This window comes from Amphiprion ocellaris, chromosome 21 (genome assembly GCF_022539595.1).
Source record: "Amphiprion ocellaris isolate individual 3 ecotype Okinawa chromosome 21, ASM2253959v1, whole genome shotgun sequence".
Classification (NCBI taxonomy): Eukaryota; Metazoa; Chordata; class Actinopteri; family Pomacentridae; genus Amphiprion; species Amphiprion ocellaris.
Genome location: NC_072786.1, coordinates 2488889 through 2508721, shown reverse-complemented (window position 1 = coordinate 2508721; position 19833 = coordinate 2488889). Strand labels below are relative to the sequence as shown.

The window sequence follows — 19833 nt, the reverse complement described above, 5'->3', positions numbered from 1 at the left end:
TATCCAAAAATTCAGCAAAAATATTCCCCAAATTTCTGAAAATTTGCAAAACCTTCAGGAAGAAAATTCTGATAATTCCTTAAAAGTTTTGCTGAAAAGTATATTTAAAAAAAAAAAAAAAAAAAAATTTGGCAAGAAAATTCTTGTAAATGTTTCAAAAATGAGTAAAAATCTTCCACCAAAGTCCTAAAAATATCTAAAGTGATTCCATATATATCAGTAAAACTTCTAATATTTTCTTTAAGAACATTCACAAAAAAATCAACCAAAATCCAGTGAAATTTGCTGGCTCTTGGTTGAATTTTTTGTGAATGTTCTTAAACATTTCTTTTTTCTCCACCAAAAAATGTTCACAAATTTCCCAAAAACGTTGAAAATGTGGACATCAGAAGTTTCACTGTGAAAATATATTTTTTTCCCACATTTTCAAACTTTAAAACGGGTAAATTTTGACGACACGAGGGTTAAAATGTGACAGCGGCTCCACAAAGTCGTCAAAAGAATCTTTAGCTAAATTTAAAAGGTGATTCGGCGTCATGCGACCACTTCAGTCCCAGTTTGGTCTTTTTTAAGGATTCCTCCTTGTCAGTATTTTCTCTTTCGCTTCCCTCCACCATGTGTCGACGTCGTCTCGCTGGTTTGAGTATTAAAGGTTCATTATTTTTGATGTTTTTTGGCAAACTGCTGACATAAACTCCACTTTTCAACATTCTAAACATTTATTATGCCAAACATTATGCAAGTTTTGCCCTCAGAATTGTATTTTAGTAGAAAGTATCTCCTAAATATTACATTTTATTGACAAAAGTACATTTAATTTGAGCTTTTTTGTGTATAATCACTAAATAGCTTTAAAAAGCGACATTCGCATCCAGACAATAGAGAGACGACGTGATGAGAAGAGAACATAGAAAAGATTCGTTCATTCATAGAGGAGGGTAAAAATGCCTAAACTGTTGTTTTCAGTGTCTCAGTTGTGAAGATTTGCTTGTTTTCTTTGTCATCTTTGTCGGTAAATTTGCTATTTTTTGTGTTTTTTTGGTCCAGATTGGGGGAATGTAAGAGACAGTTGTCACTATTTTCTGACATTTTATGAGGATGATGTTAATCTAGAATAGAAAGCAACGAGCAAATGGAAAAGTCTGTCCGACTTGTGTAACGTGTTGCCATCCGAGTAGTTTTTTTTAGTCATGAAAGAACCAAATGGGACCAGTATGGAGGGAACAAACCTGTTTAGTTTAACCCTCGTGTCGTCCTGCCGGTCAAAACTGACCCATTTTAAAGTGTGAAAATGTGGAGGAAAAAATATATATTTTCACAGTGAAACTTCTGATGTCCACATTTTCAACATTTTTGGGAAATCTTTGAATATTTTTGGTGGAAAAAAAGAAATGTTAAAAATGTTTCTTAAGAACATTCACAAAAAAATCAACCAAAATCCAGCGAATTTTGCTGGATTTTGGTTGAATTTTATGTGACGTAAAGGAAAAAAAAAAAAAAATATATATATATGTATATATATATATATATATATATATATATATATATATATATATATATATATATATATATATATATATATATATATATATGCAATCACTTTAGATATTTTTAGAATCCTATTTTTAGGATTTTTAGGATTTTTTTGGAAGATTTTTACCTCATTTTTTGAAAATATTTACAAGAATTTTCTCGCCAAATTTGGGGGATTTTTTTCTTGAAAATGTGGGCATCAGAAGTTTCACTGTGAAAATCTTTTTTTTTTCTCCACATTTTCAAACTTTAAAACGGGTCAGTTTGACCCGCAGGAGACACGAGGGTTAAATGAAACTTTTAAGGTAAACTTTTAAGGAATTATTGGAATTTTCTTCCTGAAAGTTTTGCGTATTTTCTGAAATTTGGGGAATTTTTTTGCTGATTTTTTTCAGAAAAGGAAACATGTGTCCGTGTGTGTGTGTGTGTGTGCGTGCGTGCGTGCGTGCGTGCGTGCGTGCGTGCGTGCGTGCGTGTGTGTGTTTATGCGACTCATTCCATATCATTTGAACAGAAACTTCAGTTCGTGTTCGTTCGTTTGCAGCGTTTATCCGAGAAGAGAATAGAAAAATCTGAGCCATATTCAATGCAATATGAATAGATGACATCTCTTTTGCATTTCTCTATTAATCGTTTACATTACATTAATGTTTGAACATAGTCGACCATTTAGCACCGAGGAGTATTGAATGTGCAATTTTACTTCAGTGCTGGTTGGGTTTATGATTGTCTTGGGTTTTTTTTTCTTTTGCGTGCATGTATGTCAGTGCTTTGAGGTTTCTTTTGGTATAACCTGTTGTAAACTAAATTCATATTTACGGTAGGAAATGCTTCCCAAGTATTTGCAGGGACTAAAAGAGGAGCCATCGTAGAAGTCGGGCTGCAAAAACACAGCATCAGTGTTACTTGTTTCTTCTTTTTCTGTCAAAATTTAGCGATTTTCATCATTTAATCCTTTACGAACCGACACTTGAATCGAAAGAAAGCATGTACAATATCTCTTTGAGTCAATTATACAAACAAAAGTTTGAATTCTATATTGTGAAAGTAAAATAAACTTAGACTTTGACTACAAACTCAGGAAGAATTTCATATATAGTCAAATTAATGTTTTAAATTCTCCCCGTTTAAGCGAGTAGTTTCTGTTCTGAACTTGAAGACTTTAGGAAACATTAAAACTTTGTGATTGCAGACTGCCTTACTTTCATGGACTCCATAGACTCACCCACAGTTGGACCAGTGGGTGACGCTACCGTTTGTCACCCACTGGTTCTATTGTGGGCAAATGTGACCAATCAGGGCTGGATCTGACTGAGAACTCAGAGACTCTATTCACAGTGATAGAACAGCGACCAACAGTAACTCTATCGTCTTTTTTTCACTAAATGGGACCAGAATTTACTGAATGAACATCATGGAGTCTTCAGAAAGACTTCAGACTCGCAGTTTAGAGCGTAAACTCATGAAGAAAATGTTTAGTGAGGGAACAAAGAAGTGAGAAAAAAGGTCGTTTTCTCATAGACTTCTGTACAATCTGACTTCTTTTGACAACCAGAGGAGTCGCCCCCTGCTGGCTGTTAGAAAGAATGCAGCTTTAAGGTGGCGGGACTGGGGCCGGGTCGTGGATTCAGCATCCCAAGAGACAAACAGTCATTAGCTCACACTGAAACACAACTCAGTAGGAAAATACCGGCAAAAATGTAAAACTGTAAGTCTGTCTTAAGCTTGGGAGCCGTAATGAAGCTAGCGAATGTAGCATAATCCAACGTGGCAGCAAACGTAAACAAAGCCGTCTGATAGCGCCGCGTGACGACGTATTCATGTGCTCCACTCGCCAAAAGTTTCACATAACCAGTTCTGAGGTAACGATGAAATGCCATAAATTGAGGACGTCGTAAACCGAGGACCTCCTGTACAAGATCTAATGTTTCTTGATCCATTTAGGCGTTCTTTTTTTTAAAACCCTGCTCTATTTTTTCTACCGTAGAGGCTAATCCAATGCTTGAAGCCCCTGAAATGTTTCACCAGGACTTAAATAACTCATGCGCCGACAAACTTCATCGCATGTGATGAAGACAGCCCGAGACATTAGCTTGTGTTTCAATAATCTCTGCATTTATTGCTCCACAGCAGTCATAATCCAACATTCTTCATCTCAAACAAACAATTCACCACCACCGTTCACAACTGTTCTACCTTCCAGGCGGAAACACCTGCCCAGACAAAGATTGGTTCTTACTTATAACGTAGCACTCATTGGCTCCTACATCTACATTGAGGTGTGCTGTTATGTTAGCGCCACCTAGCACAGGAAACAACCTCTAACTGCAGCAGAATCAGTATTATCGCTAAAATTGTCGTTTCCATTTCATATTTAAGGTTGGTCATGAGTTTGGTACATGCTGATAACGAACATGTTTTCTCACTCTACTTAGCTGTATGGAAAATGACGCTTAAGACAGAAAGGTTGATCAAACCTGTAGGCGAGGTGTTAATGCTCTCATTTATGGGGATTGAATTAAAATATACCTAAAAGACATACAGTTGTTTAAACATTTTCTGCCTGATATAAAGTAAAATAACATGTTGACTGATAAAAAGTGAAGTAATGATGGTCCTAAACTAAACATTTTAATCCTAAACAGTCTTTTGATTAAAAAAATATGGAAAATTGTCCTAATTTCATGAATAAACAGACATTTTTAGCCTTTATAGCAGCTTTACCAGTAAAGTATTTGTGTTTTATGATGGAGACTTCTGCGATGGCTGCTACCGTCCACTGTCCGACACCTAGACCTTCCTCTGGGCATTATAAAATAGACAAAATGTGTATAAATGAACTCCTGAACTGTCTGTGAATGGTGACGACATTTTCTATGAAGTGTGCTAATAAGCTAACCCGTTCTGAACGACAAACTCACGCTTCTGATCTTTCTATTGAGTAGAAACACGACTTTGTATTAAATTGTCTCTCATCAGCGGTGGTTATGCATGGCATTTTCTTACCTCCTTGCGATTATTTTCTAGTAACGGCATAAAAAATGGCATTATTGTTGTTTAAACTATTAATTCTTATAGTTTTAAATGATTTCTATCTGAGTTTCTTCAAAGGTTGGGCATGTCTTGGGTGTGTTTTGTTCCTTTTGCTTTTGTATTTCTTTTTCTGCTGATGATGATGGGATTACTTGAAGTTGTTTTATTTTATTCATTTGTTAAAAGAAGATGTGATGCTGTAGTTTTTGTGTCTGACCTTGTTTCTTATTTCACTGATTGCTGCTGCTTATTGCCGTCACTAAGCTGCTTCTTCGTTGATCTAGGCTGGAAAGTAGCTGAAGTCTTTTAAATTTAAACATTCAGAAGCAAAGGAGCTCAGAAGAGGCCTTACTGTTCAGGATTACAAAATTTTTATTCTTTTTTTTAAAGAGAATAAACATCAGCAGACTGACTCCGAGCCACAGATTTATTAAAGTTAGATTAGTTTAGTAAATGTAAAGTTCATCAATGCAGAACAGAATAATTCATCAAAAAGGACCATATATTATATACTGGTACTATATTCATAAACATTATCTCAATATGCTAACAGCCATGCTAACAGCTCTGTGAGACTGTAACTGGTTAGAGCTAAATGCAAGCTATAGCATAGCATGCTAACCTTCTCACAGTATTAATAAATGTTGATGTTTAGCAAACATGTTCACCATCTTTGCCTAGCATGCTAACTGCTCAGTTAAGCTGAGCAGTTAACTGCTAACATGCTAGCTACAATAATGCTAACATGTTGATGTATAGCAAATAGAAGGTCAGAATCTTTGTTTAGCATGCTAACATGCTGATGTTTAGCCAATGTGTTTGCAGTCTTTGCTTTGCCCAGTAACCTGCTCAAAATGACAATGCTAACATGATGATGTTAAGCAGACATGTTTGCTAACATTGCTTAGCATGCTAACATGCTGGCATTGCTTAGCATACAAACATGCTTGCAACAACAATGCAAATATTTAATGTTAAGCAAACATGTTGACCGTCTTTGCTTAGCTTGTTAACATGCTAATATTAAGCAGATATAATGCTTACCATCTTTGTTTAGCATGCTAACATGCTCACAACAACAATGCTAACATGTTGATGTAAAGCAGACATGTTTGCTAACGATGTTTAGCATGTTAGCATGCTTGTAGCAACATTGCTAATATTTTGATGTTTAGCAAGTATTTTTACCGTCTTTGTTTAGCATGCTAACATTCATGCTCAAAGAATGTTAATATTTACCAGATACACACACACACACACACACACACACACACACACACACACACACACACACACACACACGCAGGTAGTCATCAAATGTTTCACTCAACATCCCGAATATTAACTTCCTAAAAGAGGTACATCCTCTGATGATTATGAACGTCTGCTCTGAATGACATCTAACAGCTGTTAAGATGTTTCGGTCTGAGCGGTGAACTGATAATAGAATAAAATAATACTTTATTGATAATTTACAGACTTGTAACAGCAGCATGTCGACACGTCGATGACCCACAAAACCGACAGAACAAGAATAGTCATCAGTACGAGCACATACACGGTATATAAGGTAGAAAAAATATGATAAAAGTTAAAACATATGTCGGGAAAATTGTTAACTTCTCTAAATTAAAACTCAGAGTCGTCTCTCAAATCAAAGTAAACAGACCCCAGTCTGATAAAAGTGACTGATAAAAGCCTTTATACAGGCACATTAGCAGGAGGGACACATCTTGGTGTGATATCTCTAGTTTGAGTTATAAACCACACAGTTAAATAGTATTACAATGAATAAGAACATTTAATCATAAAACATAATCATTTACATAACAGCACAGCATAGAACACATAAATTAAAATATAAAAGCCTGATTGGTGGACGGGCGCTAAGCTGTTAGCATGGCTAAAGCATACAGACACAGTTTAACCCTCCTGTTGTCCTCATCTAACAGCACCAAAAAAATATTTTCTTGTCCGAAAAAATCCAAAAATTCAGCAAAAAAATTCCCCAAATTTCTGAAAATTTGCAAAACCTTGAAAATTTGCAAAACTTTCAGGAAGAAATTTCCAATAATTCCTTAAAAGTTTTATTTTTAAAAAATAATCCCTCAAATTTGGCAAGAAAATTCTTGTAAATATTTTCAAAAAATGATAAAAATCTTCCCAAAAAAATCCTAAAAATATCTAAAGTGATTCCATATATATCAGTAAAACTTCTAATATTTTCTTTAAGAACATTCATTTTTTTTGTGTGAATGTTCTTAAGAAGGGCTGCACAGTGGCGTAGTGGTTAGCACTTTCGCCTTGCAGCAAGAAGGTCCCTGGTTCGCGTCCCGGCTTTCCCGGGATCTTTCTGCATGGAGTTTGCATGTTCTCCCTGTGCATGCGTGGGTTCTCTCCGGGTACTCCGGCTTCCTCCCACAGTCCAAAAATATGCTGAGGTTAATTGATCATTCTAAATTGCCCGTAGGTGTGAATGTGAGAGTGCTTGTTTGTCTATATATGTAGCCCTGCGACAGACTGGCGACCTGTCCAGGGTGTCCCCTGCCTTCACCTGAGTCAGCTGGGATAGGCTCCAGCCCCCCCCGCGACCCTAGTGAGGATTAAGCGGTGTATAGATAATGGATGGATGGATGTTCTTAAGAAACATTTTTGACATTTTTTTTCCACCAAAAATGTTCAAAAATTTACCAAAAATGTTAAAAATGTGGACATCAGAAGTTTCACTGTGAAAATATTTTTTTTCCCCACATTTTCAAAGTTGAAAACGGGTCGATTTTGACCCGCAGGACGACACGAGGGTTAAATAGAAGCATTAAAAACATCAAACCAGAACATGTTCAGTCATAATATTTTTTATTCCAGCCATCACCAGGAAGTTCTACTAAGAATATACAGACACATGATTATCCTCAGCACCAGACGGGTGGAGTTAAACCATCATCTGGACTCTTTTCAGTCTTTCTGGCACCTTTTGTGGGTTTGAAGATTATATTTACCCGAGTGGATCTTTCTGAAGCTCTGTGTAAACGTCTCACAGCCGGTGAGTAACATGAAGAAATACACGAATAAATATGTAATATTGATAGATTAAACTTGTCTTTTAAGTCACTGTGTAATCCAAATGGAAAGATACAGTCAAGACATGTTTGGATTTAAAGGGTTAAAAGTGATGTTTGTTTTTAGGATGATTGTTTTCAGGTTTGGAAAGACGCCTTAAATGTGTACACTGGATTCTCATCAGACAACTTTTAGTAATTACAGAGTATTAAATTCATGTCTGTAAATTAATATTGACTGTTACTTCAGAGCGTGTAGAGCTATATGTGTGTTTGTTCTAATAACCCAACTTGCTACTCGGAAGCCTTTACTGCCATTAGAAACAGTTTTTATTCCTCCATACCTGCCTATATACGATGATATTTTCTGTGAAAAGTGAGTCAGAAGCTTCATGTTCAGTAATTCTGTGCATTCAGATGCAAAGGAGCTCAAAAGGCCTTACTGTTCAGGATTACAACATTTTTATTCTTTTTTAAAAGAGAATAAACATCAGCAGACTGACTCCAAGTCGCAGATGTAGTAAAATTAGATTAATTTAGTAAATTTAGAGTTCATATGCCAACATAAATATGCTAACAGCCATGCTAACAGCTCTGTGAGACTGTAACTGGTTAGAGCTAAATGCAAGCTATAGCATAGCATGCTAACCTCCTCACAGTATTAATGCTAACATGTTGATGTTTAACAAATATGCTTACCATCTTTGCTTAGCATGCTAACATGCTCACAGCATAAATGCTAACATGTTGATGGGTCACAGATATAAGGTCTTTGTTTAGCATGCTAACATGCTCACAACAACAATGCTAACATGTTGATGTGTAGCAAATAGAAAGTTAGAATCTTTGTATAGCATGCTAACATGCTGACACTTAGCCAGCGTGTTTGCAATCTTTGCCCAGTAGCCTGCTCAAAATGACAATGCTAACATGATGATGGGTCACAGATATAAGGTCTTTGTTTAGCATGCTAACATGCTGACGTTTAGCCAACATGTTTGCAGTCTTTGCTTTGCTCCATAACCTGCTCAAAATGACAATGCTAACATGATGATGTTAAGCAGACATGTTTGCTAACATTGCTTAGCCTGCTAACATGATAGTAATAACAATGCTAATATTTTGATGTTAAGCAAATATTTTTATCATCTTTGCTTAGCTTGTTAACATGTTAATATTAAGCATATATAATGCTTACCATTGTTTCTTAGCATGCTAACATGCTTGTAACAGCAATGCTAATATTGTGATAGTAAGCAAATATTTTTAGCATCATTGCTTAACTTGCTAACATGTTCAAGTGAAGTCAAGTTTGCTTTATTTTCTCCCATGGGAGAAATTTCTTAGACAAGGTAAAATGACAAATTTCTAAAAATTTTTAATATTAAGCAGATATAATGCTTACCATCTTTGCTTCGCATGCTAACATGCTCACAACAACAGTACTAACATGTTGATGTGTAGCAAATATAAGGTTAGAATCTTTGTTTAGCATGCTAACATGCTGATGTTTAGCCCACATGTTTGCAATCTTTGCTTTGCCCAGTAACCTGCTCAAAATGACAATGCTAACATGTTGATGTTAAGCAGACACATTTGCTAATGTTGCTTAGCCTGCTAACGTGATTGTAACAACAATGCTAATATTTTGATGTTAAGCAAATATGTTGACCATCTTTGCTTAGCTTGTAGACATGCTCACAACAACAATGCTAACATGTTGATGTGTAGCCAATATAAGGTTAGAATCTTTGCTTAGCATGCTAACATGCTAACATTTTTTCAAGTGAGTCAGGACCTTCATATTTAGGCTGATTGCTGCTGTAGTGAAACATGTTTCTGCTGGCTGTTAGCCCTCTGACCTACATTACTGTGTAAAGAGAAAAAACAAACTGTGACGTAGAGATTTGTCAGATGTCTGTGAAGTCAAACAGTCGCTGAGTCACATCTGGGAGTTTCCTGAAGCAGCAAACGGCTCCACTGAGTCGCTGTTTGGAGTTTTACCGTCTGTCTTTCTCAACCGACAGAATATTTTTTTAACATTTCTTTCTTCACCTGTAAATTAAGTTCAGAGTTGCCGTTAAAACATTCGTAACCTTTGAAAAGGTTCCGATTAGCTGCTAAATGGACGCTGTGGTGAGATGTTTAAATAGTCAGAGGGAACTTTCAGAGTTTATCAGACAAACACAGCTGGAAATTCCAAACTTCAGTGTAAATAACAAGTCAGCTGACAACAAATGACACAAAAGAGACACAAAACAACAAAAATGAAACAAAACGACAAAAACAAGGCAAAAAATGACAAAAATTAGACAAAAATGACAAAAAAACAGACACAAAACAACAAAAATGAGACAAAATGTGAAAAATGAGACAAAGAATACCAAAAACAAGAAAAAAAATGTAAAATTAGCAAAAAAATTTAAAAAAAGAGACACAAAACAACAAAAACAAGACACAAAGCAATAAAAGCTAGACAGAAAACAACAAAAACGACATACAACATGACAAAAATGAGACAAAAATGCTAAAATTAGACAAAAAAATGACAGAACGACAAACAACAAAAATGAGACACAAAATGCCAAAAATTACACAAAAAATTACAAAAAAGAGATGCAAAACAACAAAAATGAGACAAAAAAATCCAAAAAATTTGACAAAAAATGACAAAAATTAGACAAAAAATGACAAAAAGACAGAAAACGAGAAACAATACAACAAAAATGAGACAAAAAAATGACAAGAAAGACACAACATAAAAGAGACAAAACAACAAAAACGAGACACAAAGCAACAAAAATGAGACACAAAATGACAAAAATTAGACAAAAATGCCAAAAATTTGACCAAAAAATGACAATGAGACAAAAAATGCAAAAACAAGACAAAAAATTTGACAAAAAATGTCAGAAGCGTCAGAAAACAACAAAAACGAGACACAAAATGACAAAAACAAGACAAACAGCCTTGATAAATCCACTTTATTTGTACCTGTAAAAAGATGCATTATTTTCTAGCAGCCCTTCATTGTGTCGATCATTTTAAACTTTTTTTTGACCCTATTTGTGTCATTTGAGCAGCTTTGAGAGGCCTGAAGGGTTCAAACATTCAGTAAATCACTAGAAACAGAGTCATCCATCATCTGTGGGACCCGCTGACATTAACGGCCAAATCACATCCTGAAAGTCAAACGTTGGCTCTGTTTTAACATCAGAGTGTTTGCGAGGCTTTGGGTTTAACGTACCGATGAATACTGAGTCCAAATCATTTACTGGTCTGTGTCACATTACTGGTTTATGAGTCACTCTACAGACGTCTCATCACATCTAAAGGTGATTTCTGTGGGAAACAAGTCCAGATCTGTTGGAAACAACGAAGACGCTGTGGATTTTATTCCAGAACGTTCTTCAGTCACCTCAGTTTTAAATGCCAGTGAAGTTTCAAACTTCCTCCTGATTATTTTCTTTTTTTCTTCCTCTTTTCTGGCAGCCCTCAGCTGGTAAACAGGGTGAATTTATCACATCAGTCAAAACGAAACCTGCTTTCATTTTTCTGTTTTTTTCTAGAAGTGTTTCTGTGACGTTTTAAAAAATCCCTACTGTTTACTTTTTGTTTTCCAGACATAAAAAACAAAAACCGGTATATAAATCTGAGAGATGGTAAAGCACGTCAGATTGTATATTTGTTTAAAAATTTAAGACACAAAACAACAAAAAAATGAGACAAAAGATGCCAAAAACAAGGCAAAAAATGCCAAATATTTTTTAAAAAATAACAAAAAAGAGGCACAGAACAACAAAAATGAGACACAAAACAAGAAAAACAAGACAGAAAACGACAAAAATTTAACAAAAAATGCCAAAAACGACAGAAAATTACAAAAAAGAGACACATAACAAAGCAACAAAAACAAGACAGAAAATGCCAAAAAATAGACAAAAAAATGACAAAAAAGAGACACAAACTGACAAAAGAGACACAAACAAAAAGGAGACACAAAACAAAACGACAAAAACGAGACACAAAATGACAAAAACAAGATTAAAAATGACAAAAAAGAGACACAATTTTTAGAATAAATAAGTTGGAACCTTCTTTTTTTTGGTTGCTTTGTCACTTTCTATCTCTTTCACTTTCAGTGTGAAATCTCAGCTGGTTTGTGTTGTTCAGAGAAATGTCACATGATGAGAAGGTTTGGTGGTTACCTGTGATTACCAGTTTTGTACACAAACGTACGTCAGCGGTTTCATCATCAGCGTCTGACGTCATGACGCACAGCTGCTGATATAGAACCCGGAACCAGATGAGTGGAGCGCAGTAACCGGCAGGACCTGAGGGAGCTGCGGAGGATATTTATCTTCATTTACTGTCTTTTTGGCCATTTCAACCGTAAGTAAACTTGTTTTTGTGTCTACAAATTTCTCACATAAGAACAAAACTTCTTAAAAAGTTTGCTAAAAGTGTTTTTGTGTTGTGAAAAGTTCGCTTGAATTTACTGAAAGTCGTTTTTAACCGACTAAAAGCCAAACCGACCGTCTTTAATCCAAAGTTGTTTAAATCAATCCAGCTGGACTTAAACTTTCTTAAAGTCCAGCTGGATTGATTTAAACAGGTTAAATCCAGGTCATGGTTATCCGAAGTTGTTTAACTGGACTTTAAGAAAGTTTCTCAAAGTCCAGTTAAACAACTTTGGATAACCATGACCTGGATGAATGAGAAACTACACAGACATCGTCTTTAATCGTGTTTTTTAAGCTAACATTTAGCATTTAGGACGTTATTTCGAGCATTTACAGCCGTTGTTACTCTGTTACAGTTTAACTGTCATAAAAAGTAGTTTTCCAGCTACGAAGAGCAGCTAAAGTGGCTTAAACGGCTGTAAAGTCTGATTTTTAGTTAATTAATTACATTTATCAGTCAGTTAAGGTTCTGCTGAGTGTTGGAGGAAATAACAGCTGGAATGAAGTTGGATCATGTCAGGACAAAACCCCGATGGTTTCACTTTTGTCCACCAGAGAGCGATAAAATGGCAGGAATGAAGCCTAAAATAAACAGAAAAGTAAATATTTTACACTTCTTCTCAGAGACACATGCGGTACAAAACAAATGAACACAGCTGGAAACAGGATATGTTCAAAATCCAACCTAATAATAAAGAACAATTGGTCTGGAGTCCTTTAAAGAATAAATCTGTATTTTACAGAAACATTACATGATCCATTTGTAAAAAACAGTCACTTTATGACACTTATGTACTTAAATTGGGGCTGAACTGTTAAAATATTATCAAACTGAGGCCATATGCAAATTGCTGGAGCAATTTTTAAAAATAAATAGCCATTCCTGCTAAAACTGTGGCTCATATTGCAGTTTAATGTTGTTTTTTTAAATAAATCACAACAAAATTTCTTTCATTTCTGGCTCATTGTTCAGCTGGAACTGAAGCATTTTTTTTTGTTTATTTATTGATCGTTGTATTTTTCATTTTTGGGTTGCTTGAGGCTAACATAGCTGTTTAGTTGTCTTGTTTTGTCAAAAATAAATGATTAAAAAAAAAGATTTTCGGTGTATGAGTTTATTACCTTGTACCGAAAAAAGGTAAATAACAGCAAAAAAAATCCTGATTATTTATTCTAAAATTGAACCCCTTAAGACCCACTGCTGTGCAAGTCCGCCAGGACTTTTTCTTACATTTTTACATGCTGTAGTGCCTTTTTTGGGGCGTATTTTTATTTGCTTTACATCCAAAATAACCCTTATATCTCAAGTTTTAATAATGTGTATTGACTTATGTCTTAACTGCTATGATAAATTGCTTAAAAGTGCAAAAAAACTTAAAAAATGAAAATCGTTTTGTTTTTTCCACATGTATTTCAAAATACAGAAATTGCATAGCTGTATTCTTCAAATTTGTAAATGTCAAACAGTTGCACAATATTCTTTGGAACCACAGGAAATTTATTTGGAGTCTGTACATAACTGGCTTTTTGAGATGTGGTCAGTATTGCAGCCTGTAAAAAAACAAAATAAGGTGCAAAATTTGTAGAGACAACATTAACATCAAAGCAAACTATTTACAGTAGTGCAATCAAATTTCTAAGCGTGTCAGATACTTATGAACACACATATTTTATGTACAAAACCATAAAACGTTAACTGAGTTGAATCAGAGACCTGGTGGATGTGTGAAAAGTTAGTGGAACTACACAGGTTTTATACGCAAAATAATGATCCATATATCTTGAATTTCCCTCTAGATTCATAAAATATCTATCTATAGTCTATCTATCTATCTATCTATAGTCTATCTATCTATCTATAGTCTATCTATCTATCTATCATCTATCTATCTATAGTCTATCTATCTATCTATAGTCTATCTATCTATAGTCTATCTATCTATCTATCTATCTATAGTCTATCTATCTATAGTCTATCTATCTATCTATCTATCCATCTATCTATCTATAGTCTATCTATCTATCTATAGTCTATCTATCTATCTATCCATCTATCTATCTATAGTCTATCTATCTATCTATCTATCTATAGTCTATCTATCTATCTATCTATCTATCTATCGATCTAATATCTATCTATAGTCTATCTATCTATCTATCTATCTATAGTCTATCTATCTATCTATCTATCTATCTAATATCTATCTATCTATAGTCTATCTATCTATCTATCTATCTATAGTCTATCTATCTATCTATCTATCGATCTAATATCTATCTATAGTCTATCTATCTATCTATCTATAGTCTATCTATCTATCTATCTATCTATCTAATATCTATCTATCTATAGTCTATCTATCTAATATCTATAGTCTATTTATCTATAGTCTATCTATCTATCTAATATCTATAGTCTATCTATTTATCTATAGTCTATCTATCTATCTAATATCTATAGTCTATCTATTTATCTATAGTCTATCTATCTATCTAATATCTATAGTCTATCTATTTATCTATAGTCTATCTATCTATCTAATATATCTATCTATAGTCTATCTATTTATCTATAGTCTATCTGTCTATCTGGTTTCACATCTACCACCAATCAAAGATCAATATGCATAATAGTGTCGGTGCTACTTTGGGTTCTAAAGGGTGAAATAAAGAACCAACATGGGACCAAATGATGGCATCCCTGAGAGCTGCTGGTAAACTCAAATCGATCCTGATTTTAACTACTTTATTGTGATGTTTGGGTTTATTCTGGTTATTTGTCCTTGATCAACAGTGAACCAGGATGGCGAACGGACACGTGGAAATCCACGACCTGTTGTCCGCCCACCACAGCCCCTCCAGCTGCTCAGACCCTGAATCCACCTCAGACAGCGACAGAATGGACGACACGGTGGAGTTCAGGATCATGATGGCGTTCGCCAAGAGGAGACGACCTCAACAGCAGCAGCAGCAGGATTCAAATCCAGACGACGGACCAGTGAAGGATAGCAGAGATGCTAACGGAACGACGACTCCATCCCAGACACCAGAGAAGACTGAGGGGAAGAAGAAGAGGAAGAAGAAGGGATGGAAACGTCTGTCGAGCATTTTGAGATGTGTCAAACCTCAGACTGAAGACCCAGAACCACAGCCAACGCCTCGACCCAACGGAAACTTCAGGAGTTTGGATCCTAGAACCAATGAGCGACTGGTAGTGGACTCACACGAACCCGGTATGTATAAAAATAACGAAGACTATCTGATAATATGGAGCGTTGTTTTGAAACTTTGCTGTTAGAATTTCCTGAAGATGAAGCATCACATCCTTACATTAGAGAAACAGGAGTTGTCCAAGTACAGAACTGTCCATTTATTTGTTGCTCAGATAAATAATTAACCCTCGTGTTGTCCTGCGGGTCAAATTGACCCGTTCTAAAGTTTGAAAATGTGGGAAAAAAATATATTTTCACAGTGAAAACTGCCACATTTTCAATATTTTTGGGAAATTTTTAAACATTTTTTTTCGTGGAAAAAAGAAATGTTTCTTTAAGAACATTCAGAAAAAAAATCAACCAAAATCCAGCGAAATTCGCTGGATATATATATATATATATATATATATATATATATATATATATATATATATATATATATATATATGTATATATATATATATATATATATATATATATATATATATATATATATATATATATATATATATATATATATACATATATATATATATATATATATATATATATATATATATATATATATAAAAACCCAAATTTTGAAAAACATTGCAAAAAATATTATTAAATAGATTATTTTTGGCATTTTTTGCTTGCTCTCTTTTTTTGTATATACACATATATTTTTGTGAATTTGTTGGCTATTTTTTTCTATATTTTGATAATTTTCGCAAATTTTTTTCTATATTCAGGTTTGTACATGTATATGCGGGTTTTTTTTGGCAGATTTTTTGTTTTTATTTGGGTTTATATAGATACATAGATCATTTTTGCTCATTTTTTTGCTAGTTTTTTTTTCTATATTTGGGTCTTACAGGGATAAACTATGAATAAATTAATATCTAAAAGTGCAGCAGCAGTTTTTTTTCCAGTTTCTAGACTTTGTGCCAGCTGATAGTTCCATCCTGGATAGAAGCGTGTTGACGTCTAAAACCTCTTTTAGCTGAACCTTGTGTCTCTTGTTCTTGTCCAGATGAGGTTAAAGATGACGATCATTTGGCCGAGGCAGTGAGCAGACTGACGGAGATCGCTGAAGAAATCCCGTTCACTCCTCCAGAATGGGAGACGGACTCCAGAGACGGTGAGATTTCCTGCCACAGAGAAAGCAAAGAATGCAGGACTGTTGAAAGCTGACATGAACGTAGATGTAAAAACATTTCTGCTGAAGCTAAAATCATTTCTACTGAATGTGTCCTGGGCAGATTAGAGAAGCAACCAAGACAGACTGAAATCCGATAGTTCAAACCATTTCCAGGAAACTCGTCTGAGACACGTTTCTTTACCACATCCACAGTACAGAAACACTGACATGTCTGATTATAGCAGCTCAGAAACACATACTTCAGCACCAAGTGATTCATTTATCTGATTCCTGATCATTTTTATGTCAGGGGTGTCCAACATGAGGCCTGTGGGCCAAAAGCGGTCCTCCAGAGGGTCCAGTCCAACCCTCAAAGTGTATAAATTACAGAGAAGACATTAACTGCAGATTGTAAATTAGTAAAATATTAAATTTAAAATCATTTCTAGACCATGACAAGTTGTTTTGATCAGAAAGTACAATACTACATTGTTCTTTTGTCATTTTGTCTCATTTTTGTTATATTTTGTCTTGTTTTTGTTGTTTTTGGTCTTTTTTGTCTTGTTTTTGTCATGTTGTGTTTTGCTTTATTCATTATTTTGTGTCTTTTTTGTAATATTTTGTCTTGTTTTTATTGTTTTTTGGTCTTTTTTTGTCTGGCTTATGTCATTTGTGTCATGTTTTTGGCACTGTAACTTTTTTTGTCTAATATTTTGTCTCATTTTTTGTCATTTTGTTTCTCTCTTTTGGCATTTTTTGTCTCATTTTTGTAATATTTTGTCTTGTTTTTGTTGTTTTTAAGTAAAATTCAAGTATTTAATGAAGTACTTCAGTAGTGCATCTTGTTTAGTCTCTAAACCCATTAATCCGTTTGTTTTCTTATATTTTGTCATCATTGACTGACATTCTTGTTGTGTTTTTAGGTGAGGTGGAGAAGATTATCGGTCTGATTCTGAGGGAAAGTGGAGACAGACTGAATGAGAAGGTATCAAACGACTCGTTATCTAATCTGAAAAGCTGCAAAATGTCTTCTCACTTTAACTCATCATGTTCCAGGCAGTACTTGTGGAATTTATGGCCAGAGAGTGGAAGTTATTACTCATCAGTTCTGGCAGGTCTAGAGTTCACTGATCAGTGTTTCTACAGTTTGTTAATCATCACTGGTGAACATGAGAGAGAAACTTTCACCAGTGAACAGACTTTTCTCCACATTCAGCCTCACTTCTGTTCTTATTCTGTTCTGTTATCTCTGAGCCAAAGTAAAAACAGGTTTTCCACTGTTAAAAACGATCATTAAATGTGTTCTACCAGTGAATAGAACTCTTTAAATCCCTGAACAGAATTTGTTTCTTGTCTCCACCAGGAGCTGAAGAACGCCAACATCGCAGCAGAACTCTTCTGGAACTACAGCTTCTTTAGGGAGCTAATAAATAGACTGCTCATGAGGATGGGCCTCAGGAGCCCCGACCCCGACGCTCTGGGGCCTCAAGCATCACCCAAAACCCAGATCGCTGTGACCTGTGAGGTGACAACAGCTGTCCTTAAAACACAACTTCCAGTACTTCCCTCTTTGATAGGAAACAACTTCTATTTCAGATCAGTAGCGACTTACAGCAGCAGACTCTAAACTTCATTGCACCACGAACCGGAATGACAAAAACGAGACACAACATGACAAAAATGAGACAGGAAGACGATCTAGTCATTTTTCAAAATAAAACACCCTGCAGACTCCACCAGAAATGAAATGTAAAATAAATGGTTTTTATTCTCTCTGGTGGTTGGAGACTTAAAGGACTCTGAAACTTTACGAGGCAAAGATCAGAGAAGTAAAAAAACATCCTGTTACCAGTAGAAACCTCCGAGTTTAGAGTCACCGCTGAGCTTTCACGTCTTCATCACCTCCCAGTCTGGTGAATCATGGTCTTTGAAACGTTTCTGTTCCTCGTCAGGTCACCAGTCGTCTCTCTGAGGTGAACTCTCTGCCCAGGAACCTCCTGATGCGCCACGGAGCCCGATACCTGCAGGACTACTACTCCACCTGGGCTCAGCAGCAGGGCGGATACGTACGTATATACGCTCCTCCTCATCACAAAATCTGACCTGTAAAACCTTTTAAACGACGCTAACAGCATCTCTTTCAGGAGGCAGCCTTTGAGGGAGACGAGGATGAAGTGGAGTGAACCGGACCAGGTCTTCCAGCTCCACAGCGCCTCCTGCAGGCCGTCACAGAAGCAGCATTAGGAGTCCTACAGAGTGTGGAGAACACAGAACAGGAGCTTTGTGTTTTCATTCAGACAGATCAGTTTACACAGAACACGTCTGCAGCCGTGAGCTTTAAAACAAACAATCATGTGCTGTCAGGGGCCACGAGACGATGAATAAATTATTTTTGTACCGTTATAACCTCTGTGATTAAGGTTGTCTTGACTTTTTGAAATCATCATTATTTGCTTTGTAGTTAGAAAGAAGAAAAGTATAGCTCAGCACTTGCACTTTTAAGATCACGGAAAATAGATGTAAAATAGAAGTGGTGTTGTTTGTGTTGTTTCTAAGGGACCACTGTGTGTACTGTTGTTGTTGTTTAGACATAAATGTAAATGAAAACACAGATTTTTAGTCTGTGGATTGTTTGTGTGAACATTTTTAGCACAATACATCCTGTCAGTTTTCATATGAAGTGCAGAAATGTGTCTAAAAACTGCCTAAATGCTACTTTTTTGTGTTTTTTCTGTTATAGTTTAATGATTGAGCTCAGATGAAAACGGCACCACCCTGTGGCCAAATGTGGAACTGATTCAAACAACCCCAATTCAAATTAGATTAATTAATAAATGTTGTTTACTTTATGGATATATTGACATGTTTTACTCTTGTGATAAGTTGTTGTATTTATTTTAATAAATTCAGCATAAAGTGAACAAATCCAAGGATTGGAAATTTGGAAACGACAAAAACTAGACACAAAATGACAGAACTGATACACAATGACAAAACCGAGACACAAAACGACAAAACTGAGACACAAAATGACATAAACGAGACAGAACGACAAAACCGAAACAAAATGACAAAAACGAGACTCAAACTGACAAAAACGAGACAAAAATGACAAAAGACTCAAAGTGACAAAAATGAGACACAAAACCGAGACACAAAATGACAAAAACAAGACAGGAAATGACATTTTAGTGATATCCAGTCATTTTTATTAATAAGTGATTGTTTCCATAATAAATAATTATGTAATTTGTAAAGACATGATCATAATGAACATAACATTTTTGCTTTTAATAAAAATGTAGGCAGATATATCCTAAAGTCCTTCAGTTATATATTGACCCACCAGGTGGCACAAAGATAAAGTTTTTATTAGTAATGTTCTTTAAATAAAGTATAAAAGGTGGAAC

General features: G+C 35.2%; 1 protein-coding gene across 1 annotated transcript; it reads left to right on the top strand.

Annotated features, from left to right (window-relative positions):
- Window positions 1-1631: 1631 nt before the first annotated feature.
- LOC111585385 (apoptosis facilitator Bcl-2-like protein 14) lies at window positions 1632-19348 on the top strand. Its single transcript, XM_023294855.3, has 7 exons — window positions 1632-12017; window positions 14883-15321; window positions 16316-16423; window positions 17347-17408; window positions 17787-17948; window positions 18376-18489; window positions 18568-19348. Exons 2-7 carry the CDS (start codon window positions 14892-14894, stop codon window positions 18604-18606), a joined length of 915 nt encoding a protein of 304 aa, XP_023150623.1. The 5' UTR covers window positions 1632-12017; window positions 14883-14891; the 3' UTR covers window positions 18607-19348.
- Window positions 19349-19833: the final 485 nt, after the last annotated feature.

Bases quoted from the DNA above. Each gene is read 5' to 3' on its own strand.
- LOC111585385 (XM_023294855.3), top strand. From the start codon at position 14,892: ATGGCGAACGGACACGTGGAAATCCACGACCTGTTGTCCGCCCACCAC. The intron at 15,322-16,315 runs GTATGTATAAAA...GTTCTTGTCCAG, and splicing joins AGTGGACTCACACGAACCCG to ATGAGGTTAAAGATGACGAT. The intron at 17,949-18,375 runs GTGACAACAGCT...GTTCCTCGTCAG, and splicing joins AGATCGCTGTGACCTGTGAG to GTCACCAGTCGTCTCTCTGA.